Source organism: Trachemys scripta, chromosome 1 (assembly GCF_013100865.1).
Source record: "Trachemys scripta elegans isolate TJP31775 chromosome 1, CAS_Tse_1.0, whole genome shotgun sequence".
NCBI classification, from domain to species: Eukaryota; Metazoa; Chordata; order Testudines; family Emydidae; genus Trachemys; species Trachemys scripta.
Window position 1 is genome coordinate 98,079,433 of NC_048298.1, and position 27,464 is coordinate 98,106,896.

The 27,464-nt window shown below is 40.9% G+C and overlaps 1 protein-coding gene across 1 annotated transcript in view; it reads left to right on the forward strand.

Moving 5' to 3' along the window:
• The window catches only part of LOC117869766, a 252,078-nt gene that overhangs the window by 53,491 nt on the left and 171,123 nt on the right, over positions 1 to 27,464 (forward strand). Inside the window, exon 4 of the mRNA XM_034757224.1 lies at positions 5,042 to 5,225. Coding sequence (XP_034613115.1) covers positions 5,042 to 5,225 — 184 coding nt within the window. The remainder of the gene's footprint in view (positions 1 to 5,041; positions 5,226 to 27,464) is intronic.

The following is a 27,464-nucleotide window of genomic DNA, read 5'->3' on the forward strand; positions in this document are numbered from 1 at the left end:
TGTGGGTGTGCACGCGCACAGTAGGGGTGTTATGATAATTGGGCCTACAAATTTACCCTAATAGTGATCTCAGCTGTAAAAAGTGAGTGTAAGTTCATAAGTTCTCATGATTACCTATAACAACAAACGGGAAAAGGTCCAAAAGGGCAACAGACAGAATTAGTCCAAACAAAAAGTCCTACTGATATAACACAAAGACTGTGTTGTGATCATGCCTGGTAAGCAAGAAAACTGTGGAACCAGAAATCAGTGAACCAAAATTGGTCAGAAACTAGGCCTAACTGGTGGACAAAATAATGACGGGACGGGCTATTCTGCCCAGCACTCCCTTTTGTGGGTTCTTGAGGAAGGAGACTTTGGGGAGAAAAATTGGCTACTGGAACAAGCTTTCATCATGGCTGCCACCCCTTTCGTCTCCTGGGACCCCAGACTTTCTTCATCTGATCCTAAAAGATGTCCTGACCAGACCGGGCCAAAGTGAGAGTCTTTTTAGGAAACAGGATCTGACTTTAACAACAACAATGACAGTTCCAGCCCATCTCAACTGACTTCTTCTCTTTTCCCCCAAATGAACAGTTATCATCTTTGACACCAGCTAAAAGACTGTCAAGCAAGATTGTTTTCTTCTAAAGATTCTCTCCAGCTAAAGGGAAAAGGGGGATGTTGTTAACATGAAAGCCTTTCTCAATACTTTACATTTCAAATGCTTTAACTGTTTCCCCTTCTTTTCTGTATCTTTAATAAAGGTTAAAAGGCTGTTTAATGGTGTCCTTGCCATGGTACTAAGAGGTTAAGGTCTCTGTATACCAAATCCTGAACCTTGTTTAACATTGTTTAATGTTGGACAGTGACTGTGTTGTGTTAACACCATTAGCAGATAATCTATCTAAACTAGTACAACAGGGGACCTCCTTGTGTTTCCAACCTCTGTCCCCACTGTGGAAAGCCAGACTGGCCCATTCTGTTGACTAAAGATTCTGACTGCAGAAGAAGCAGCAGGTGGAAAAGTTTCCTTTTTCCTCTGGAGGTGAGGAAGAAAAGGTGAGGAAGAAGGCTCTACTGGCTCTGCCCTCCCACGAGGGAAGGGGAGCCAGCGGTGAGGGGGAGAAGGGGAGCAGGTCTTCCTGCAGAGAAAGGAAAATAGTCGACTCCCAGCCTAGGTGATTCTCCTCCCATCAGGTGCTGGTGTGGAAAAATTATAAACTGAAAAATTGGGGAGGGGGGAGGATTTTTTTCTTTTCTAGTTTTGTCAAAAAAGAGACAAATTTTCAAAGGAAAAAAAACATTTTCCCATTGAATAGCACCTCTCACTTTGCAGTGCTAATTAGTCTCTGTAGAGCACTAAAAGTGTGCTCAGTGCTGCAAAGCCTCCTCACTCTCACTTCTGAGGTATTTAGCAGGTGTAAATGCCTGCCCAGTTTGTGTTGTTGTGATGATCTTTCAGCAAAGCATGGTTTTGGATCCACCCCAAAATCAAAAGAAAAAGACGTCCCAAATAATAATTAAATACAGTGGACAAGCCCAGCCTTTTCCCCAATACATCACACTCATTTTATAATCATATATTTAGCACTTGTGGGGGGAGGGATAGCTCAGTGGTTTGAGCATTGGCCTGCTAAACCCAGGGTTGTGAGTTCAATCCTTGAGGGGGCCGTTTAGGGATCTAGGGCAAAAATCTGTCTGGGGATTAGTCCTGCTTTGAGCAGGGGGTTGGACTAGATGACCTCCTGAGGTCCCTTCCGACCCTGATATTCTATGTCTATGTATCAGGGTACATGCAAAACTTGCACCAGGATTTGGAGGTTTTGTTTTCATGTCTGTCTTTTTTTTCTAGCAATAAATAAATAAATAAATAATGTATGGCTTCACTAGATGCTTTACTTATAATAAACAGTTATAAAGAAGCCAGCAAGAAAACCACAGTGATCTTGGCAAACCAACAATTGAAAAGTACAGGTGCTAGGAGTGTGTATGGGGCTAAAGCAAACACTTTAAAAAAATCAAAAGAAGGTACCTTTCATTCTGAGAAATGTATTTAAGTATTTGCAATCCACAACCGATAGCACATAACGCCACTTTGCTTTATTCCTTGACAAAGGGAATAGCTTGTGGTAACAAGCAGATGCTCGAGTGGTCTGGGTAGCATGAGGTGTACCATCAGTCAAGAAAATCAATATTTACTGTTCTAGTATCTTTGTGGTGTGGGAGTCTGCCTTGTTTAAAAAGAGGATTGTGTATAATATATAAGGCCTGGCTTTTAGTTAATCAAAAGAGAAGTGTTATTGAAAAGGGCGCGTTCTTTACAATGAGTCACATTTAACCCCTAGAAGTTCCATACTTCTTTCTAGTCTGCTCATAAATTTTGCATAAAACACACTGAAAAATAATGTCATTGTTAAATTTGAAATCTGATTGCATTTCTTTTTCAAATATACTTGTAGCTAAATAATGTGCTTTATGTGTGATGGTAAAAACTGTGTTTCTATACCTGCTGAAAATGTGAGTGCTTTGTAAAAATTTGGGAACCTCTAAACACTGAGCATTGCTAGCACTGGCAGTTCTAACCCTGATTCACAGCTAGAGTCTACTTTGTGCACATCAAAAGAATCACAACAATAAGAACTGAAATATGGGACTCAAAGAAATAAAACTTTTGACCTCGAGGAAACAGAGTTTTTTTGAATAATACAATAAAAAGTTGCATAATTAGACTTATAGCAATAATGGTTTAATACTCTATACATCAATTTTGAGACTACCCTTCATTGAAAATGTTCAGAACTCCATTTTGCTTTGAATTTTTTTGGCTATGAACCTAATCAGTTGTAACGTCTCATGTGACCTTTTTCTAGTCTATGGCTTTTAACTGTAATTTATCATTTTAGGGGAAAATGTATCAACAATGAAAAGAAAGCTAGAGATAGTCCATGCAGTTCACAATTTCCATATGCTGAATCTAGGCAAGTTATGTGAAACTGGAAGTGACAAAAACAACAAGGAGTCCAGTGGCACCTTAAAGACTAAAGATTTATTTGGGCATAAGCTTTCATGGGTAAAAACCCCACTTCTTCAGATTCATGGAAGTGACAAATTGCTTTAAATGCAGGGAATGCAAATTCTTGTCAATTGTTAACTGCCTTGTTTAGGTTTACAGTTCTCACTCTTCTTTCACTGTGTCATTTATTATGAAGTCTCGGTTCATGAGTCCATAGATTACCTTGTATTTCAGATTACAGTTTAACAGGAGCTTTAAACCTGTATTTTGTAAAAATATCAATGCATTGGCAAAAAACAACAACCCCAAACGTGAAATGTAAAGTTTGAGTACTATTGTCATTTTTCATTGTGGTTTGAGGAAAGTTGGAATGACACAGAAAGAATAATAAGGGTTCATAAATCACTCCTTTTTCACTGGATGTCCTCACTTTTTTGGACCCATTTAGCAAGAAATCTACAATACTCTGGAATCTCTGCATTGTCCACATTGTTGCTTCACATGTGCTGATCTCGAGGATATCAATTAAACATAGGTAGCATTTGTCTATCAACAACATTATAACCTTTAAGCCATAAAGGAAATTGAGGAGGTGAAGAAATATATGTAATACTTGTTATTTTAAAGAAACAAGTATTGTCCTGCAGAGTTCACAGCTCTCACATTTCAGTGTTGTGTTATAGTATATGAGAACATGAAAGTGAAGTTGACTAGAAACTAGCTAGTCTATTTCATTGTTTAAAATTATGATTATTATTGTTTATTATTTATTTGTATTGTGGTCGGACCTATGAGTCCTAGGCATGGAACAGAGCCCAGTTGTCCTATGTGATGTACATACAAAGAACAAAAAGCTGGTCCCTGCCCCAAAGAGTATAAGGCAAGATACAACAAACAGATGGGGAAAGGAGACAAGGAAACAATGAGACAATATTGGTCAGTACCATAGGTTTTGATCTTTGTACACCAGTTGTCCAGCTGATGTCAACTTTTTGTAGGCAGCACAGCAATGGAGAGTGTGAAGGAGGACAAGGAGGTAGTTTTGTGTATGTTTATGGGGAGCGCTTCCCAAGTGTGAGGGGCAGCACAGAAGAAAATGGAGAGAACAATTAGGACCATAGGATTTTTATCCTGACAGTTCACCATTAAGGAACAGTAAAGATACAAGATCTCATTCCATTCAATCCTGGGTAGATGGAGTCCATTTAAGATGGGAGGAGAGCTCTAGTCTGGAGTTCGTTTGTGGCTGGGTGAGGTTACCAAATCGGTAACCAGCATCCTCCTGAACCTGCAAGTAATGGAAGTGAATGAGACTTTGTGTGGTTGCAGTGGCCCATGCACAAAGTTATTTGCAGGATTATAACTCTGGGTCAGTAAATCTGATAAATGTTAGTCCAGCAAAAGCCAAAACAAATTCTCCAATAGCAAACAATATGAAGGCCAATTAGACAAGACATAGTCCTTATATCTGTATTCCATAAAAGCATCAGCTCCTAAAATCTACACAGCTATTGAGATGGGGCAACATTTAGAACTTGTAAAACAATTACCCCAATTGCTAGTGAACTATAGACTCCTATGTTCTGCTGCTGTTTGCCCTCATTTGATCCCCAAGCCTGTAAGCAAAAGCATTAGCTAGAACCCCCAGTACAAACATGGAGTTTCATCTAATCTGGGTGCAGGAGTGTGTGCTCAGCTATTAGCCTGGGCTCTGCTGCGTAACCAAGTGAGAATGTTAAATGGCCCAGCCTACAGTACTTTAAAAACAAATCTTTAACAGAAAACGAATTCTCTTACATGACCATTAATGACAGTCGTTCTAATGTATATTCCTCAAACCAATACTTGGTTTTCTTTCCTGTATGTAGAGGGTCTCAACTTCAAGTTCTTAGAATATAAAGAATGGAAAATGAGCTAGAAAATACTGGCGATTCCTCCACCCTTTCATTTGTTGCTGTTGGCTTAATCCGTTTAATAGCAGGGTGGTGGCTTTTTCTGCACACACAGAGGACTGGTGGATTCTGACTCTTGTTTTTCTTTCCCCAGCACAATCGTCACCATGAGAGACCTTCATTACTATGCCCCAGGTTTACAGCTCATATGAAAATTTCACCTGGAATCCTTGAGTCTCCCCAGATGCTCAGCACCAAGTTCCGGGGCTTTCCAGTCAAACAGATGAGTCAAAACAAGAAAAATTTCCCAACTCAGAGAAACACCTGGAGAGATTCAGGTAAAATATTTGTGCTTTAAATAATAGTCTTATAAAACCTTTCAGTTGTCAGCAATGCAAAGGCGAACCTCTGTTGTCATCTCACTTTGTTTCCAAAAGTATAGTGGAGAATGTAAGAGAGAAAATCAAGACGTAGTACTACTTTGTGCATTCTGTTGTATTGCACACTCACACAGAATATATACTCTTAAGTACAATAACTTTGAAAAAAATATTTTCTTGCAGGCCCACAGTATACCCGAGAAGTGCATTATTTGCTTTAACCACACTTTTTGTCATTTAATTCTGGTACTGTACCTGGTGACAGTACAATTCAATGGTATAGTATTTCAATAATCAACATCAGTCCTGTATATTCAAAACAAAAATGTAGACTGTATTATTTCTAAATGGCAACAATTGTAGATGTATCCAAAATAGAATTTGACAACTAATTCCACACACTTACTTCTTACCATTAAAGATGTGAGGGTACGTAGGATACCACTTTTGGGGAGCTGTTAACGTCCCAAATAGATTAATAAAATTTAAGGCCAGATGGGGCTATTGTGATAGTCTGGTTCAGCCTCTTGCATAGTCCATTAACTTTCACCCAACAACTCCTGAATTAAATCAATCATTTGTGGATGAACTAAAGCATAACTTTTAGAAAGACACGGAGTCATGATTTAAAGAGTCAAAGTGACAGAGAATCTCTCCTTGTTAATCTGTTCCAATGGTTAAACCACTCTTACTGTTAAAAATCGGTGCTATATTTCCAGCTTAAATGTATCTAACTTCAACTCTCAGCCAGTGGATCTCATTATACAACAAAAATACAGCATTGATTGACCCAATTGCCAGTTTTTTTTTTCAGGTGTACATATCTGCCTTTTGAACTGTTGTTGTCCTATAATGTATCAGGTCAGTCTGCCAGTAGACTTCTTGTTCTTAATGTTTTCTTGGTATGTTTGTATGACTTTGGCATAAAATCTCACTGTCTTCAGGATGGGCTGCAAGTGCACCAGAAACATGTCATATTGATTTTCATGAATACTATGTCCTATGTCTTTGAAAGAGCCATGACGACACCTCAGCCTACACGACTTACTTAAGAATATTGCCTTGAGTTGTTAGGACTCTGCAGGAGGGGTTGTGTAACCTTTTAGCTGTCTCTGAAAAGCAGAAGCTCTAGTTTGTCTCTTCCCAGTAGTCTAGGGTCAAATGTTTACTCAGCAGGGAGTCAGACATTTTCTCTATAGTCTTCAGCTTCAAAGGAGAATTGGTGTGAGGCCAAATGCCAAGTGCTGTGGAAATTCCTCCCTATATACTAAGGGCTACAGTTTATCTCAAATGATTGCACATAAAGGGCACAGATTCATCACAGGGAGTCTCAATTTAAGAGGCTCAAATTTAGGAACTGTCTCAAATTCTTCAAATCTAAGTGGAAACTATTTAACAATAGGTGTCTGGAAAACACATGAAGAATATGGAGAGTTTCTACATTAAGGCTATTTGGTCTGAATATGAAATAAAGTTTAATTGTTACATTTCCCAGATTGAGCGATCTCTGAGATTTTTCTGGAAAGTATTTTGAAGATTACAGACCAAACATTACATAAGCCTAGCTACCACAGTAATATACCTGAAAAATCAAATATGCCTTCTGTGTTTGTAGATAATTAGCTAGTAAGTGTTCTATAGCAGAGAATTAGTTGACCATGCATTGAAATGCTCCCATACTGTATATAAACATATCATTCCAAAATAACTGTGCATCAGAGGGGAAAGACCCTGGTATAACCAGTGAAATATAAAAATCAGTTGATCCACGGGGATGGCTAGGAATGCTTTTGAAAAATATGTGAGTTTAAAAGTGTATACAGTTCTTTTTGTAAATTCTTAGATGAATATGCGTATGCATTTTTTCTTTATTAATGTGCAAGTCATGTATGGAGGCTGATGTAATGCAAAATAAAGGTTAAATTACTGTATGTTGCTGCTGCTATTTTTGTGCTCTTTCATTATAGGCGTCACAGGTAGCAATGCCTATAGTAAAGTTTGCCCAACACTTCCTATTGTAAGCAACTGAAAACAGGGTCTTAAAACGTTGCCAAACTTTAACAGTTTGGACTGAAATGTTTTATGTTGGGTGTTTGTCTCAGGCCATTTTGTTTGTTTGTTTTCTGTTTGTTTGTTTTGTTTTTGAAGTTTAAGTTCAAATGGCTAATCTGTTTCTGAAAAAGGGAAAATATGTTGTTTTGCCCATGTTAAAAACAATTTATTGTAATAGGGACTTAGAATTTGGTGTGTGGGGAGAGGGCGGGGGGGGGGGGGGGGGGAGAGATCATGCTGGTGACAAGAATGTGCCTTTTGTTTTCTTCCTGAAAAACTCACTCCCATTTGGCAGTTGTAGATGTCTGAAAAATCCCAGTTCACATGTGCTCAGTGGAGACTTGTTGGAATTTGGCAGCAAAATTCTGCCTTCACAGAGCATGCCCCATCCACTTACAGCTCCTACATGTGGCCAGATTGTAGGGTTGCCACCTCTGAGATGCACTGCTTGTCCCCACCAGCCTGACCTTCCTCTACCCCTCTGCTCCCCCCCATTCAGGCAGCAGTGCAGGTGGGGGATTCGGGGCAGTTGAAGGCCTCTTTTCTTCTTACCTTCCCACTACCCCCACCCGCTCTCAGGAGCCCCTACCTACCTGACCCCAGTCCCTGTTTCCAACGCCAGCTTGCTGGCGAGCCTCGGTCTGTCCCAATTCCTGGTCCCCAGTGCCGGAAGGAGCCACTGCAGCTTGTTGAGGGCCTGGCACTCAGAGCAGGACCTGGGTGCTGGGCTGGTCATGCTCTGCTCCCAGCCATGCAACGTGTCCTTGCTGGTAATTACAAGATCACTGCATGACTGGCCAGCTTACAGAGGGAATGTTGGTGCCGTGTGAAAAAAATCTGGCACGTTTTCATGATTAACTGACAAGGCACTACAAAAACCAGCTGGGTGGCAACCTAGACTTTACATGCACTATCCCTACAGAGTGACTGAACATGCTCCAGCCCAAGACTGGAGGGGCTAAGCTCTGCTCTGCAACTGCTCTTCTCAGCTGCCTAGGGTCACTGTGGCCACAGGCACAGGAGTTCAGAGCATGGAGAAAGTTTCTCCTGGGCTCTCAGTGCTCACCCTGCTGGCTTCCAGGTAGTAAGGATTAGAGAGAGGAAGCTGCCTGACTTTAGTGCCTAGGGGTGGACAACAGGGGAGGAAGGGAAAGAGGAAGTGTGTTTCTGTCAGGGGACATGGTAAAAGGGGTAGGAGCTTGGGGTTGGGGGAAAAGAGGATAGGAGCCTGAAGGGGAGAGGGTTTAGGAGCAGAACCTGGAGTAGGGTACTGGGGCGGGAGCAGAGAGGGCAGAGGACCAGGGGGTGGGAAAAAGGACCATGGGGGGGAGGGGCAACAGCAGAAGGAGGGGGAGGAGGTGAGGTGAAGGGATGTTCATGAGTCTGGAGGGGTGATTGGGCTGCTATCACCCTGTCTGGGCAGGAGACAGGGGAGAGAACAGCAGGAAAGGGGGGGGCAGGAGCTGGCAATAGGGTGACCAGATCACCACACTAAAATACCGGACACTTTGAGGTGCCATCAGTCCCGCCCACAGTCCACCCCCACTTCTCCCAGGCTCTGCCCCCACTCTGCCCCAGGTCCCGCCCCCTCCCCACTCGGCCCCCCCCACCGCGCCCTTCCTCATCCCCCGGCCTGTTGCTGGCTTGCTGCGTCCCTCCTTAGTCCCCCACCCACAGCTTGCCTCCCCGCCCGCTCGCTCGCCTGCCTGCCACTTGCCTCTTCACCCTCCTGCCCGCCACTCATCCCTATGGCGCCGACTTCCCCTCTGCCGGGTGGGTGCTCACCTGACTCCCACCTCTACACTGCCTTCGCCCCGCCCCCATTCCATCCCCTTCCCCCACATCCCCACTCCTGCCCTGCCTCTTCTCCACCTCCTCCCCTGAGTGTGCTGCATCCCCGCTCCTCCCCCCTCCCTCCTGGAAAGCTCTAAGCACTGCCAAACAGCTGTTAGGCAGGGGGAAGCACTGGAGGGGGGAGGAGCGGGGACGTGGCGCACTGGGGGAAGGGAGGAGAAGGAGGCGAGGAGGAGGGAGCTTGGCTGCAATTTTTCCCCAGGGGTGCTCCAGCCCCGGAGCACCCATGGGGTCAGCGCCTCCTTCCCGCTCGCTTCCTTACTTGAATATTGGGACAAATGGCGTCCCGATTGTACCTTGTTCGGGACGTGGGACAAAGGGTTAAATATTGGAACATCTGGTCACCCTAGTGGGCAAACAGGGAATAGGAGCAGCAGGGGACATAGAGAGTGGTCCATATCCATTAGTGCACACACCCCATACAGAACCTGGAATTGGACCCTGGATTCCCGAGTCTCAACATTCCTTTACTATTTAGCAAATAGCTGTGAAACCCACAGGCAAAGTTGTGTCTCCATCGCCCTCTAGCAGCAGGTGCACATAGAAGATAACAGCCTCCTACTTTGTTAGCTCAAGTGGTTAGAGGACTGTGCTTTGGATCTGAAGATCCCAACCCAGCTGATGAACCATTTGGGAGGGTCAGTAGGGTTCTACATATGAAAGTTTGTTCTTTTTTTTCAAGTCTTAAGTAATTTCAAGAAAATTACATTAAAAACAAAACTAGAACACAGCCACCTTATATTAAAAGAACATTATCAAGGCTGTGAAGTTAAGCACTCAAAAGTTAGGAAATGCCAGAAATAGGCTGCATGTGCCACTTTAATTGGGCCCCCTGTTTCTAAGCATGATGGTAGACTTTAGTTACATGACCCACATACTATTTTCCCCTGAGGACCTTTGCTTCATTCGGTGGATTGGATGCCCGTACTCTGGGTACAAATCAGGGTTGTATAGTGAAGAAGACTGTTGCTGGTAGGACTCCTGCTTTGTTTTTTGCAGAAGTTGTAAGGTGTGTAGTGAATGAAAGAGAGTGAATGTCTGCAGAGAACTGCAGAAAGAGAAAGGATGGTCTTGTGGTTAAGGTAGTTGTATGCCACCCTGGGACATTGGATTCTATCCTTTCCTCTGATACAGCATTCCTATGCTAGTCAAGACACTTAAATCAAACTTTTCACAGGGGGTTACTACTTGTCTATTCCTCATTTTCTGAGTGTCCGATTTGAGACCCAGAGGTCTACTTTGAAGAAGTGCTGAGAACCCATAGCTGCAACTGAGCTCAATCTGAACATTAGAAAGTGATATAAAATCCTAAGAACTCTGAAAAATCAGGCGCATGGCCTCCCAAGTGGATATTCAAAATTAGCAGACACTTGATAATTTTGGGTTTCATGTCTGTGCCTCAGTTCCCCACATGTAAAATAGTGATAATACCACCTCCTTATCTGACAGGGGTACTGTGAAGATAAATTCATTATCCTTTGTGAAGCACTTAGATACTGTAGTGATGAGCGCCATAGAAAAGCTCATGAGGAAATTAATAATTTTGTATTCAGAGCAGGGTTTGGATTGTATACGTTAAACAAGGCCATGGGTGGGGCACACATTAAATGAGTAAGGCAAAAGAAAATTGAATAACTGCCTATTCATTGAATGAGGCCAGGGTCTTGTGGAAAAAGTATGTGATCATGTCATTAAGGATGGACTCATGATGCATATGCACAAGGGGGCCTGCATTAAGGTTGCACAGACAACCTTAACTCTGGTATTTCCAAACTTTTCAGAGCTTGACTTTGCAACTTAATATAGATTTTGAGTGTAACACATGATGACAACATAAGACCAGCTATACTGGATCAGACCAAAGGTCCATCTAGCCCAGTATCCTGTCTTCCAACAGTGGCTAATGCCAGGTGATAGTGTCTTGAGGCATCCAGAGCTACCAAGCATGTCCCCTGGGTGGCAGATGAGGAAGTGTCCACATCTTGTCAGCTCCAAAAAATGAACAAGGAGCCATGGACCTAAGGTTGTGCATGGCCTGGTAACCCCACCATGTAAAAAGAAACCTACTACAGAAACAAACACCAGAAACCATATTGGTATGCAGTAGTGTCAAACGAGATCAATTTCATGTGAAGAAGGACAGGCATTGGTCAAATCCATCGCTTCCCGCAGCTCCCATTGGCCGGGAACGGCGAACCGTGGCCACTGGGAGCTGCAAGCGGCTGTACCTGCGGACGCTCAGGTAAACAAAGCATCTCACGGTCTGCCCGGGGCTTACCCTGAAAAACCCGTGAACCAAGTTTGGGAACCCCTGGTATAGGTGGACAGGTTTGAACTAAATACACGTTAGAGAAGCAAATAAGATCATCATCTACTCTAGGAAAGTGGAGATAGGCAAGTGACCATAATCTTTGTATCGCTAAATTGAAGTGAAAGTTAAAGACTATGAAGAATGTTAAAAAAAAAAAAAAAAAAGACTGTGCATGAACATTGTGGAATTAAAAGTGCTTTTCAGCTTGAACTGAAGAACAGGTTCAGTGTTCTAATGGAGTTAACTGAAGCAAACCAAGACATCACTGCTCTGTGGGAAAACATCAGCGAGTGATATCTAGAAAGTGCAAAGACAGTTCAAATAACAATGTAATCTAAAAGGGAAGAATGGATTAACAATGCTACTTGGGCAGCAGTGCAAAAGAGAAGTGTAAAGCAAAAACTCATGAATGCTAAGACATGTGAAGAGATAAGCAGGGGCAAGAAGTATACAGAAGTCTAGACAGAGAGTTAAAAAGTGGTGCTAGAAGAAATAAAAGGCCATACAGTGACAGAGAATGTCAAGAGGCTGAAGATGCTAGCTAAAGATGACCTTACAACCTTGTATAAGACAATCCAGCAGCCAACAGGAAATTTAGCAGTACTAAGTACTGGAGGCCCTATTAATGATGCAAATGGAAAGACTGTTAGCACAGAAGAAGAACAAAGGAAGAGATGGTTAGAACATTTTCAGGCTGTTTTAAATAAACTAAGCCCAAGCAAACTACTAGAAATATGTGATGAAGACCTACCACTAGAGCTTGGTATTGATTTAGGAGATGTTACAATGGAAGAAGTTAGAAAAGCCATCAGTAAACTCAAAAATGGGAAAGCAGCTGGAGAAGGTAACGTTTACTTGAGAGATGCTTAAAGCAAGTGATGAAACAGCCCTCCAGACTTTCCTTGTGTTTTTGGATGGGATATGAAATGAAGAAAAGAAGCCAACCGAGTGGAAGAGTGCCTTCTAGTAAAATTGCCAAATAGGGGTGAATAACCAGCCAACCGAGTGGAAGAGCGCCGTCTAGTAAAATTGCCAAATAGGGGTGAATAACCAGAGAGGAATCACATTACTCTCAGTGCCTGGAAAATCATGTGCAATATTATCCTGGAATGTATCAAGAAACAAATAGAACTTCAACTTCTAGAGGAACAAGCAGTTTTAGACCACGGAGATCAGGTGCAGAGCATAGTATTGTTCTTAAACATATTATAGAACAAAGTGTACAATGGCAAACACCTCTTGTGATAAATTGTATAGACTTTCAGAAGATTTTTGATAGCATGCACAGAGACAGTCTTTGGAAAATTATAGTGTACTATGGAACACCAGCAAAAATAATTAGCATAATCAAGGATCTATATCAGGGATCGGCAACCTTTGGCAAACGGCCTGTCAGGGAAATCTGCTGGCAGGCTGGGACAGTTTGTTTACCTGCAGCATCCGCAGGTTCAGCCGATTGCAGCTCCCACTGGCCGCGGTTCGCCGTTTCAGGCCAATGGGGGCTGTGGGAAGCGGTGGCCAGCACATCCCTGGGCCCGCACTGCTTCCCACAGCCCCCATTGGCCTGGAACGGCGAACTGCGGCCAGTGGGAGCTGTGATTCGCCGAACCCGTCAACACTGCAGATAAACAAACCATCTTGGCCCGCCAGCAGATTTCCCTGATGGGCTTCGTGCCAAAGGTTGCCAGTCCCTGATCTATATGATAAAGATGAATGTGCAGTCAGAGATGGTGACATCATCAGCTCATGGTTTGCAGTGACAACTGGAATAACACAAGGGTGTATTATGTCCCCACTCTTGTTTGCACTGGTTATTGACTTGGCGTGAGGAAAGTAACTACAGAAGGCAACCGAGGAATTTTATGGACAAATGATAAAGCATGATGAGCAAATGATAAAGGATGACCTCATTTGTGGTGATGACATTGTCTTGTGTAGTTTAACACATCACTTAATGGAAGAAAAGACCCAACTTTTGGCAGATACAGCAAAACAAGTTGGTTGGTTTATCTACAAGGGGAAGACAAATTATATGGCCATTACTGTCCCAAAAGTAATTATCAGAGTGGATGACAAAACACTAGAGGAAGTCATTTTACCTATTTGGGGACTGAGATATGCAATGATGGTAACATCATGCTAGATGTCAAGCAACGAATATCAAAAGCACCAAACAACTTTCATGCACTTGAAAATGTGATATGTACAGATTTTTAATACTGATACATATGTACAGATTTTTAATACTGGCATCATGTCTGTCCTCCTTTATGAGGCAGAGTCATAGACATCTACAACAGAAATTGATAAGTTCCACTCATTCCAAAATAAATGCCTGCAGAAGTTCATCAGAGTTCATTAGAGTTTCTTGCAATATCAGAAATTCTACACAGAGCAAACCAATCTAACGTATCAAATATGGTAAGGAGACAATTATGCATGTATTTAGGACACGCCACCAAGACTTCCACAGCAAGTGATAACGTGGATACCACCTGGAAAGAAACAGAGAGAGGGCAATCTAGCGAAATGCAGAACAGAGAAAAAGAAGTCAAATTCACCAACGTGACACTCAGAAACCTGAACAGACCAGCACAAGACTGAAATAAATGGTAGAAATTGGTGGACTCTCTATGCATTTGTGGATGCAGGAAGATACAGAAAAGAAAGAAGATATTAATGTGTGCGCGCGCATACACACGTGTGCGTGTTTTGACATGAGATACCTTGCTACATCAATGCATTCTAGAGTTCATACAGTCATTTAGTTTGCCATCAACTGATGGAGTTAGTCTTTTTATTCAAAACCATACATATCTATTCCACATTCCAAGTCTAGGTAGCATAAAATTCAGTCAAATACTTACTATGGTATATTTTGATAAAAGTAGCAATAAGATGAAAAATAAGAAGAAATTAGGTTAAAGAGACGTGTGAAGGGAACAAATCAGTGGAGAATCATGAAGACTAGCTTGAAGGCTTTATATAAGATTCTGAAACAGAGGTGGAGTCAGTTGATGGCTGTTGAGAATGTAGCAAAGTGTTCCTGCTGTCAGACACATATGGGGAAATGATCTCCCACATTTTTGGAGATAGTTTGTTGTATATGGCATGCTTATTTCCTGATTCCTGGTAAAGTGGAGAGGAGAAAAAAAAAAAAAGGATTCCTGGACATATGTCTCTGGCTCAAGCAAAGTTGATTCTACTGGGTTCTGAATCAGATTAAAATTAGCTACAAATAACCAGGGAAACTTGAAGTCTCACTCACTCAGTTTTGTGTTTAACAAGAGAGAGCTCAGGCCCCTATACAGTGACACATTTAAGCAAATAAAAAGGTAAACACATGTGTTAGAACATTGCTGAACAAGGTTGGATGGAAGCTCATGCTTTGCCATGAGGCCCGAAACATTTCAGCGTCCTTGATGCCTGAAGCCTTTTGCTCGGTCAGAAAGAAGTCTGTAGGCTTGCTCTTCGTGGAAGATGCTGTTTTTCCAAAATACATTTTTGAGTTAGTTGTCCCAGATAATTATTGTCTGACTGCTTTATGCGGGCATCAACAGGCTGATTTACAGTCCACCCACACAGCAGCACAACTGCCTTTCATGAGCCGGCAGAGAGAGCTTTTTATTATTTGATAGTAGTTTGGTTTATCTGGGGGAATGATGCAAATACAAACAGGAGGCTGAGCTCTCAGAAAAATTCAGGAAGCATCCTTCAGGAAGGGGTGTTATCAAAGTCCCCGTGCTGCTGTACACATATAAATGCTCCGTCTTTTGTTCCTGCAGGACTCCAAAGAATAAAACCAAAACACAAAGCGGAGGAGGCACCACTGAGTGAATGCAACAGTGTTTCCTTAATCCATGTGGATCAAAAACATGAACGTTTTGATTCTGTAAAGAATCTTCCTCAGCATGCTGGATTAATCACATGGATTAATAAAACACTGTTGCATTCACTCAGTGGTGCCTCCTCTGCTTTGTATTTTCTTTTTTTAGTCTTTGGAACCCTGCAGGAACAAAAGAAAGAGAATTTATATGAGTACCATAGGCACTGGGTCTTTGATAAAACTCCCCCTGTTTAAGGTATGTTTCTAAATTTTTCTGCATACCAAGAGGTGTCTTGAATTTTTCTATGTGCTAAGCCCTTGGTTTGTTTTAATATTTGTATTGATCATCTTGAGCTTCAAAATCTATGTACTGTGGATTTCCCCCCCTGCCCCCCGTTCCTGATTTAAGAGAGTGATACAATTAAAATCATACACTGGAACACTCAGAATTTAAACTGTGTTGTAGTGCAAAAACTACATGTCATTTCAGTCACTTGCAAAAGAGTGGAGGTTGTGTTCAGGGGTCCTTTCAAAGAAATGCTCAACTCTAACGACTTTCAGATCCATGGTGGAACTTGCTAGAAGTTGAGGCCTTAAGGCTGGGAGGTGCTGCCCTTCCAATTCAGATATTTTTTCATTCTCATTCTACATATTCATGCATTTTATATAAAAAATATATACACTTAAAATATATCCTAGTGCTATGGATGTAACAAATTGTGAAGCCATGTGATAAGCTGCAATTCTCATGTACCTTTGATCGCGTCACCTGTACTCTGTTTTCAACTCCCCTTAGTTTTTACAGACGCCAACCTCCACAAAAGTATTCCCTTCTGTCTCTCAAATGTGGAATTCACTTCTCCCTCCCATTATACTGGCCCAAGGCCCAATATGGGCAATATTCAGTCTCGCACCAGTGATGATAGGTTAAATGTCTATATCATTACCCATGAGAGATAAAAGCTGGAGCCCTGATATCATTTGGAAAAGGAAGTTCCCCAGCAACCTAGTAGGACAAACACACAACTTGCTTCTTGTCTTGGCTATCCTGATATATGTGGCTCTAAAGTTGACACTTTTATGTACAGAAAAACTATTTTAGAGATGTTTTAGATTTCAGTTTTAATGTTTGTCACTCTGAACTCTGTACAGTGGATACATGTTAACTATGATGCATGGTTTTGAAGTCAGAGGAATAAAAAATAGTCCAAATTAAAAACTCTCTAAAATAGCTCTTCTGTATAACGTGTAGCATACACAGAATGTGGGTTGTAATATAAAGATTTTTATCAGTGTTCTGTTTACCCACTGATTTCCATAGGTTTGCACTGGTGTAGCTGAAAAATCTTGCCCATCATCTTTTAGCATATAGAAACTCCACCTATGGGGATCACTAGGTTAAGCTGAGAGGACCAAGCCCTTATGGAAGGGAACTTGGTCTGATATAGCAGTCAGACATGCATATGAATAGGAAACCCATGCCTTCAGTCCCCTGAATACCACTAAAAGGTGTATCTTGGTATCTGACTCTAGGTTGTCTGCTCAGTAGGTGACGTTCCTTCCTAGGGGATGTAGGTGCCATCACAAACCAGTCTGTGTTGTAGCATAGTAAGTTTCTATTTATGAGCTCTTTGTGTTCCCCTTTAATAATGAGTTAGGGATTCTGACTCCAAACCAGAAAAGCACTTAAACCCATGCTTAAGTACTTTGCTGGAGATTGGGTCCTCCATTCTTTTGGGTACCCCTGGTATAAGGCCAAGAGTTTTAAAAAATGGATGCCTTAAGGTAGGCTCCTAAATCTATATTTAGGCACCTCATGATTCTCAAGTGCTGAACACCCAGCAGCTTCCATTTTCTTCACTTGTTTATGTAGTCACAGCATTTTAGGTTAATCGAATTGGTGAGTTCCATCCTCCAGATGCTAATCAATCTTAAAAATCCATCTCTAAATACAGTATTTCCTGTGTGTTCAGTCCAGCCCTATTTGCAGCCAAAGGCCTGAAGGCCATTGTGGTGCTGGAATTGTACCTTTAATATCTACTACAATTATTAACTGACTGTCTGACCTGTATTTAAACCATTGGTATTTATTATGACCTAGCAAAACCCACTTTGAACGAACAAACCAACCAATCCCCAACCTTTTTTGCTTTATTTCTGTTGATATACTGATTTGATAGGTCATTGTAGCCTAAGAGAATTAGAGCAAAGTGGTTCCTCTGTTGCTGTAGGAGTTTGTGTGGCCAGCTCTTGCAATTTTAGCATGAGTCTCACTGTAATTGATATTTTGCTTAAAGCTCCAGCTACTGGAGGCAATGACTACAAGAGAATCTCAGCTTTCATTAAAGGAGAAATTAACTTGCTAGCCCTTATGGTTGCAGAGCAAAGCTTGAAAAGGAGACCCGACTACAAACTAAAGGCTAATGAACCATAAGGAAATAAAAGGAACCTAACATTTATGATTTTTCTAAGAAATCTTATAGTTTTCAAGCCAATCTGATGCATTTTTGGGGCTTCATGATTTTTGAGTGTTTGGGGTGATAATACTGGCATTTCAACATACAGCACCCGCCTGAGCTCTGAGGAAGCTGTGACAGGAGAAAGACACACACACCAATACCTTGTAATAGACCCTATAAGGGCTGTTATTGCCTTTCAAACAGGGGTGCTAAGCTGTTGTGATTTTGGGACAGGTCAGGGGATTTTTATCCTCCCAGGCAATCAGACTGAATTTTGCGGGTGAAGATAGGGTGACCAGACAGCAAGTGTGAAAAATCGGGACAGGGGTGGGGGGTAATAGGTGCCTATATAAGACAAAGCCCCAAGTATCGGGACCGTCCCTATAAAATCGGGACATCTGGTCACCCTAGGTGAAGATGTGAGGGATCATAGGTCTCAAACATGGGCCCAAGCATCAGCCTTGGGGGAATCCACACATGATGAGATGCTCACTTGCCTCTCACATTTTTAATGTCCACAGTGATACTGTCATGGCTGCCAACATTACAAGTTTTTTGCTCACTGCACAAGATGGTTTCCTTCCATAGTTTCATCTCAGAAGCAGTCTTGAGTGGGTGTGATGGAAGGACTCAGCTATCCATCAAAACATAACCTGATCAATCCCAAAGCTGACGCTGCTCACACCCTGTTGGATAGATTGTAATGGCTCTTACAGGATCCATTCCAACCTGGTGGTTATGTCCAATATGTCCAGTAATTTCTGGACTGAAGTGCTCTTGGTTATACTCAAGGTGTAAGGGGATACGATAGTGTGATGACTGGTGCATATGTTGCCTCTCTGCTTCCTGCTTATTTTGTTTTTGTTTTGTTTCCTGGTTCTTGCTCCCTGAACTCAATGTTCCTGTTTAAGGCTCTCTCTGTGTGCATAGCATTGGGTGTGGTGCAGCTACTATGGGTCAGGTGCTACATATTTTCTGTTTGGACTGTTGTCATGTTTTGTTCAGACTGTTGCTGACCCTGGTTCAGGGTTATTATGTTTTAATTGACAACCTATGTGTGTGTCTGGCTTCAGGGTTTTTTTGGGTGTGGGTGTGTTTTTGGATTGCTGTTCTGGGGTGTATCAGAATGTACCATTATGGCGACAAGTGCTTCTATTCTGCAACCCATGCTGCCTGCACATCCTTTATCATGATCTATCTATGTTTGCATCTTACAGCACTGGCCAACAAAACATAAGGTTTTTTTAGGGCCAACTCAACATTGCATGGGAATAGGATGGCAGGGATAATAAAAACCTAATGCAATATTTTCTCCCTTTATTGAGAGATATAATAATTAAGTGCCAGCTAGCACTGAAAATAATGCTAAACAGACATTTGACCCTAATAATGTGAACTAACATCGGGGTGGTGTTTTTTAATAAAACCCATGAGAAAGGTAGTTTTTAAAGGTTGGCTGCCCCCATTTATATGATAGACACATGTAAGCATCCCACACCCCCAGCTCTATTCACCCAAACCAGATATTCCACTCACGGGTTTCTCTGGCAGTGTGGTGCTTTTTACAATGTGGACAATGACCACTAGGAAGTGGGAACTACCAGGAGAAGGAGGAGGTCGTCAGGACCCTGATTCAGGCAAGCATGTAAGACTGTCCATCTATTTTCAGGAAAGCACTTCAATGGCATTTACACATGCTTAAGCACTCTTCCTGAAAAGGGATGATTCCCAAGGCCTCACTTCATTTCTATTTATGACCTACACCTGGCCTTGAAATGATGTCTCTGGAGGTGAAAGGTGAGGGCAGAGGTAATTACGTGGGTTCCATGGAATCCTACAGTGTTGCCTATGGCTACCTTCATCTTTAATAAGGAAGTGTGGCACGTCGTATTTGCAATTCTCAATGTGTGATGCTCTATCTTGGTTGGGGCTGACTGCACCTCCATATCAAAGATGAGGGCAGCTGCAATTTCCTCCATTACATGCAAATTAGCTTCAACCCTAAAGCTCCTGGCAGGGTGCCAATGTGGCCCTCTTTGGCTAAATTTTTATTCATCTGGGTTAAAGCATTAACCCCTTTGCTTCAAAGACCTTTATTTAGTCACAATGTTTTCAGCATTTTCCAGACAAATATTTTTTAAAAATCTCTTAAAGAGATGTTTTTCTTTATTTACTATGATGAATCACGAGTAGTGCTATAGTTAAATGAATAATCAACAAATAAAGAAAATAATGGAATCCATTCTTGTTCCTACTGAAACATTACTATAAATGCTACTTCACAAATGCCATTAAAATGCATGTCAGGAATTTTCCTTGGCTGTCTATGCCTTCTTTTAAGATCATTCAACTACATAATGACTTTTAAAGATATTCTTTTTGAAGTGGAAAAACTTTGTTCACAGGCTAGCTGAAAAAGATATTCATGGATTTTCAATGCAAGATTTTAGGAACATCTTAATTTTATTACTCTGAATGATTTTTTCAAAAATAGTTAAATTGAACTATGGGTTTGTGTTTCTGTGTTTCCCATATCTTTTATTTACTAAGAATGATTTTAAATTAAACATCACTATAAATCAACTGGCAAGAAAATCATAGGCATGTATTCTTTCATTTTGCATTTTATTCTGGGCACATACATGTTTTGTTTTCAAAATCACATTTGATACATTTTTTCTCTCTAAAACGAATACAGCTACTTAGTTGCATTCATTTCCCTGTGAGTACATTCACAGATTTGCAAACTCTTTGGAACCCATTATTTGAATTCTGGTTCTGACTTGAAAAGTGACTCTGTAGAAATGGGATTTTGGGATTCTAAGTTCATTGTGTTGCACTGATTTCCACTTCCAATTTGCTCATTTGCTGCAAATAAAAAGATGTTTTCTTTCTAGCTATGAGCCCCATGAATTCTCCCTGGCTTCTCAGAGTCAAGATGTATACTTCCCATATTGAACGTCATCACTAGCAGTAAAAGTTCAGCGAGCTCAGTTAGGCCCTTAGCTACACCTGTGCAAACATATTGCCTTCAGATTATGTCCTCAGTTAACATGTCCACAAACCCTCTGATGGCTAATGAGGTTGCACAGATACTATCCAAGTCATAGTCTGAAGACACTGGGGTTGCACAGGTAACACTGAAATTATTGAACTTTGCCTACAGAACCTTTATGACTGCTCGTGAGATACAAGATAAAAAGATCCCAGAGGGACTATCAGAACCTAGAGTTAGTTTCTGGGCTGGCAGTTAGAAAAAATATTGCTATATTTGCAATATAGCAAATGAAAAATATCATCATCATCAGGGCAAATCCCAGAGAGATCTTTGCAGATGGAGTGCCACCTGGATCGGCTCAGTCTCTAACTAGGTCCTTAAGATGGTCTGGCTGGATATTCAGTTTATGTTCATCTTTGGTGATCTTATCATGCCACTAAAACTTTTGGCAACCATGGGATCACTGGCCTTGTAGTGGCATTCCTTGGTAAATACACTTTACAATTTGTAATTGAAGCAATATAGCAATTGCAATTCAATATCCCCTTGTTGTTTTGGGTTGAGACAAGAAGAACAAAAGTCCCTGATATACCTTCTTTAGATTATTAATTATTTTATATACTTATATCATGTCTCCTCTTATTAGTTTCCTTTTTAAGGGAAACAATATAAATTTTCAGTTTTGAGGCTCTTTATCATTCTTGTTGCCCTTCTCTGAACCCTCTCTAATTTAACAGTATCATTTTTGTGATGGGGTGACCAGTTCTGCAAGCAGAGGTGGAGCCACATAGAGTGGAGCTCTGTCTTATGGTTCTTTGGTGGTCAATTTTTCATATAGATACCCATGCTGACCTTCACAAATGGATATAATCTTGTAAGTATTATTGGTAAAAGTAGCTTATTGTTCTACACAATATATTTCACTTTTGTAGTCTCTGAAGTTGTTCTCCATCAAGATTTCTTAGCTGCTCAGGATTTTTTTCTTCAGTAAAAATGGACAGATGGTATGGTCTATTATTTTATTGGTATTCTGCGTTTGTTACATTGCTTGTCTGAGAAAGGGAAAAGCATGACCCAGTGGCTTGTTTGCAATGTTAAAATATCCATTATGGGCTGTCATGATTAAGCAATGTGATATCAGCCCTTGTGAAATGGTGTCTCTTTGAGAAATCCAGGTGAGGCGGAAAACTTTTTTTGCTTCTCTTAAATCCCATAAGCATGGGAACAGTGATTTTTGCCTGTGGAAGGCAAGAGATTCCCTTGAAATATTCATCTCTCAACCACAATCAAAGTTAGTCAATTCCTATAACTTTCTTGAAGAGTCCTCTTGTTTTATCATAGCCTGTAGTCAAAAGGACCTCTAAGTAAACCAAAGGGAACATCATTGAAATGATAAACAATCCCATTGGGAGTCCACATTGGCTTGGGCTGAAATGGTAACAATATGGTCATTGAAGACTTTTTAGGGTATGTCTACATGGCAAGCAGAAACCCACCACAGCAATTCTCAGAGCCTGGGTCTATAGAATAAGGTTTGCGCTACGGTGCTGAAAATAGCTGTGTAGATAGTCATGCTTGGGCTCTGAAGACCAACCCTCCCCCCCGAATTTCAGAGACTGAGCTCCAGACCAAGCCCAAACAGCAATATTGCTGTTTTAAGTGCAGTAGCACAAGCCCAAGTCTATAGGCCTAGGCTCTGAGACTCACTGCTATGAGTTTCTGCTTGCCATGTAGATGTATCCATAGTTTTGTTTCAGCATAAAATGCTCTCAGAGCTTTAAATGCTATGGGTCAAATCCTGAGGTCTTTTCTCAATTTAGTTTGGTCTTTACCTAGGTAAGACTCACTCTGATATAAATGACTGAGTGAAAATTGCAGGATTTGGCCAAATATGTGGTCATTGAGGTCTTGGTGACTTGTGTGTCTCAGTAAGCACCTTTGCTTGCCTCAGTGTTATTTATACGTAAATCAGGGTGCTTCAAAAAGGTGGGTAATTAGCATTAACCCCCATTTTATAGAAGGGGAAACTGCTGCAGAGAGGTTAAGTGACTTGTCCTAGGTCACACAGTGAGTCAGCAGCAGAGCCAGAAACTGAACCCAAGTCACTCTGTCTACCTAGGTCAGGGGTCGGCAACCTCTGGCACGCGGTTCGCCAGGGTAAGCACGCTGGCGGGCCGGGCCAGTTTGTTTACCTGCCGTGTCCGCAGGTTCGGCCAATCGCAGCTCCCACTGGCTACGGTTCGCCGCTCCAGGCCAATGGGGGCGGCGGGAAGCGGCGCGGGCTGAGGGATGTGCTGGCCACGGCTTCCCGCCGCCCTCATTGGCCTGGAGCAGCGAACCGCGGCCAGTGGGAGCCGCGATCGTCTGAACCTGCGGACGCGGCAGGTAAACAAACTGGCCCGGCCCGCCGGGGTGCTTACCCTGGCGAGCCGCGTGCCAGAGGTTGCTGACCCCTGACCTAGGTTTTCATACCATGCTCACCACCACAGATTTTTAGTGAAGGAGACTGAGGCCTCTTCCTCATTCCTTATCACATTCCCTTTCTATTGGATCATCTCTCTCCAATAATATTGTACCTAATTGCGACACATGAATTGTGGATTTATGGGCTGTACCCATTATATACACTCTAGCTGTCTATATTTTCATCAGTTTTATATAATTATATGCATGCTTCTTTATAAATTATTTGCAACTTGAAAATTCCCACCAATGTGCATTTGAGAAGTTTAATAATGACTGACAATTGCCTGATATCACCATATACTCTTTATATAATCAAGAATCCAAATTTTTGTGTAATAAAAAGTTATTTCCTTCTATAGAAAAAATTAGTCAAGATTTCTTTTCTAATTAGATGCCTAAAAAACGTTCCTTCCCCAAGTGAAATATGCTTAGTGGTCTTCACTGAGCTTTTAAGTCCATTTGATTTGCACAATAGCTTACCATCGGTGATCTTAGGAGGTGAGTGTTTACTCAGAGGCCCAAGACTAAATCTTCAAGGAGAATGCACACTGGAGGTTTTCAATACAAATTCATATAAATCAAGCACTCAGACAGAGAGAAGTGTAGTGCAACCTGCATTCTGGGTATTTACACAATGCACCTCACTTGCACAAGAACAGAAGAGGTCTGTTTTAAAGCTCTAAATTGCCAATCTTTTATGTGCACTGAATTCATCATTTTATGAAAGGGGGTGAGGGGGTTGGTGGTGAGATTAAAGGAGTGTATTAGTTTATTAAGAATAAGTTGTTTTAATGTTAAAAGATTTTAAAATTCAATGTGTCTGTACTTTTCAAACAAAGTAAAATGCTATATAATGTACCGTGTATTAGGAATTTCAAGATTCTTGAAAAGGGATATAGCTTGCAGCACAAAAATCCAAACTTTTGTTAATGTATAGGCATTCATCATCGGCTGTTCATTAACACACATATTGCTAATGCCTGGCAATGGGGCGAACATTTTTCTGGAGTGGGGTCGAAAAACTAATTATTCACCATATGGTGGCTGGCTCAGCAACAATTGCTGAAGCCATGGAAGCAAAAGGAAGTTGGCTGGTTGATTTCTTTGGGCAGTTTGCACAGTGATGACTCTCTTGACACATGCCATTCATGTGGCCTCTGAATAACAGATGGGCTAAGGCTGGGAACTGTGGAAAAATCATGGCAGAGATCTGGTGGCAGCCTCTGTCTTTTTATCCTTCAGAATGACTTTGGGTCACATGGTCTGTGAAAATAACAAGCAGGGGATTGTACTCTGAGGATTTCCCTGCTTCTTTCATAAAGCCAGAGTGTAATTTTGACTGCCTTTTCGTATTTTGTTTATTAAAGGGATCAGGGTTTTAGATGAAAGAGATTACTTGGTTTGTGGTAGGGGCTTGTGCTATGGCAATGACACTCAGCTCATTGTTAGCAGGAAAAATGCTGGCAGTTTGATAAGGGATAAGAAAATGGAGGGGTTTAAATTAAAATTTAAATTACTCCTTATTTGTTCTCTTCTCATTTGTAAATCTCACATAGGCAAGTTAAGATAAGAGCTGCTTTAGATTCAGAATACTCAAACCTGAAATGAGTTAGTGTTTTTTCCAGAGGAGCTTAGGAAGGGAGGATAAGATTAATTTGAACATGCTGCACTTGCAACTTGTGTGCTTTCTGGATTTTACATTGTTCCAAAGATGTAAAAAATAGGGAAGGAGGTGAAAGTTGCCAACAGGAGATTTTCTGGGCTTTTTATGCCTTCTAAAAAAAAAAAATCAGATTAGTTTGAATTGTTGATTATAAGCAAATTAAATTTTAATTAACTGTGGTAGATCATGGCAGCTCAGATCAGAACTTTCTTCTATCTCTTCCTACATGACTGTTCTTAGCAAAAGGAAAAGGGAGTGTGCAATACAGGAATTTACAGTGCCATTCTTTTACTGTATTTATTCAGCGTTACCACTCTGATGCTGGTCATGCTGAGTATCATTTACCTTGGTTATAAAATGAGAAAGTGGCCCAAAACTGAATATCCAAAAAGTCTGTATCCACACCTAAATTTTGTAGTTTGAGCCTGTCTCTTTAAAAAAAAAATGGCTTCCAAATGGAAAGGTAGTATGCAAGGTCTGGGCTCAGGACCCTAATTTTTTTCACTCTGTGTGTGTGTGTTTCCCCAAACACAATGAACCACAAAATTCTCTGAACATGTTTAAATGATAGCATTACAGAAAAGAATATCTCTTGTAGATTCAAACTCGAGGTTCAAACAATATAAAATAAATAATGAAGTGAATATTTTTGTTGTGGAGTGACATTATTTATTGTTCATAAGTTTTCACATGGCTGCTGAGCATTAATGTAAGTGTTTATTAATCCTAAAAGTTTCACAAGTTTTAGCATGAACAGCTTTTATCTGAAAAGTATGATCTCTCGTGTGTTAATGATTCTTCTGTTTAAAAAGTTTATCATCCAGTCAAAGACAAGAAACAATATCATGTAACTTCTGAAAGTCACACAGAGGTAGAGTGGAGTCACATTACACAGCCCATGCTCTACACACATACAGGTTTACATTTGCTCACATAAGTTAGTTGATGAAATCTTAAGAATAATTAATACATTTGTAAAAATTGATACACATGCAGAAAAAAGGGTTAAATTCAGAAGTATTATTTGCAATGGATAATTTGTCCAGCTCTAATTCAAACTCTTTTTGGCATTCCTGTAACTTAAAAATATCTCTGCTTCTTAAGGGGGCCTTTAGCCTGTTGCCCTTACTCAAAATGAGTACCAATTACTCTCAGATAATTCTACTGAACTGAATTGGGACTATTTGCAAGAGTAAGTACTACTGATTGTAAGAATTATAGTATTGAGTAGTGGGTGGGGGGGGAGGGGGAAGGAAGCAAAATACCTAACTTGTTTCAAGACTGAACTTAATAAGTTTATGGAGAGCCTGCTATGATGAGATTGCCTACAACAACGTAGGACCCAGCAATGGCTGGAGATGGGACGCTAGATGAGGAGGGATGTGAAAATTGCTTTTGATTACTATGATTTCAGGTAAGAGATGAGCAATAGGAGCAGAAGAATTCCTAGGATGGAAAGATCCTACATTTTTCTAAATATCTTTAGTAATAAAAGACAGGAAATAGGATAATATATGATAAAGATCAGCAAAACTGATTCTAAATAGGAGTTTTTTTTCAAAGTTTTCCATGAGGTGTGAGCTTTGAGCTTTTTGCTTTTTAAAAATGTTCATTTCACGATGACATTAACATTCCGATATAGCTTTTTAAAAAGGTGATAGCTGTGTTTGTTTTAATAACTATCAGTTTTATAAAAGAAGTTGTGTTGGAAAAATGCAAACATTTTGGATAAAAATAGTTATTGAACAAAAAAGTCAGGTATTAAAACATTTACATTTAGGGTGACAAGAAATCTTAAGTTTTTCTATTATTTTGTATTAAGCTTTATTTTTTTTTTCAAAACATTTTCCCAAGAATGTCTCTCCTTTCTGCTATGTATAGATGATTTGGTTCTACACCAAGTCCTACCTAAGTGACCAGCAAACTGACTACATCATATCCTTAATTACATAGCCCTAAATTCCAAGGAAATCTTTTCTTTTTATATGTTGGGGCACAAGAGTGTTTACATCCTTCATCTGGGAAGTTGGGTGAATGCCCGACTGGGAAAAACATCCATATCTATATGAATTGGCATAAATGATGGGGATGCATCAGTCCAGGCTTATCTGGCCCTGTTACCCAGGGTTTTCAGAACTCAGAGCAATGGTAACTTTACTGTTTTTCTCCAGACGGTGTCAGGAATAAATCAATGGGGACACAGTTGCTCCATCTAATATATGATGGACACAAACCAGAATCCTTGTACCTAAAACTACTTTTTATTAGATTTTAAACACACACACACATGCTGTCGCAGTAGGTTCAGAGTATCTCAAAAATATTTATATTTACCAAAAATTAAGAGATGGTTTTGAAGAATCAACAGCCAGGCTTCAGGGGGTCCCTGCCTTCCGTCTAGCTGCTGAGGAACTTAGGTGTCAGATCCTCGCCCAAAGAAAATTTCCTTGGACTGCTTCAAAAGCACTATTTCTAACTAAACTTTTTATAAATTTTTTCCAAACAAAGCACATAACTCATAATAGCCCCATATAGGCTAACAATTTCCCTAGCAACAACCAATAACAA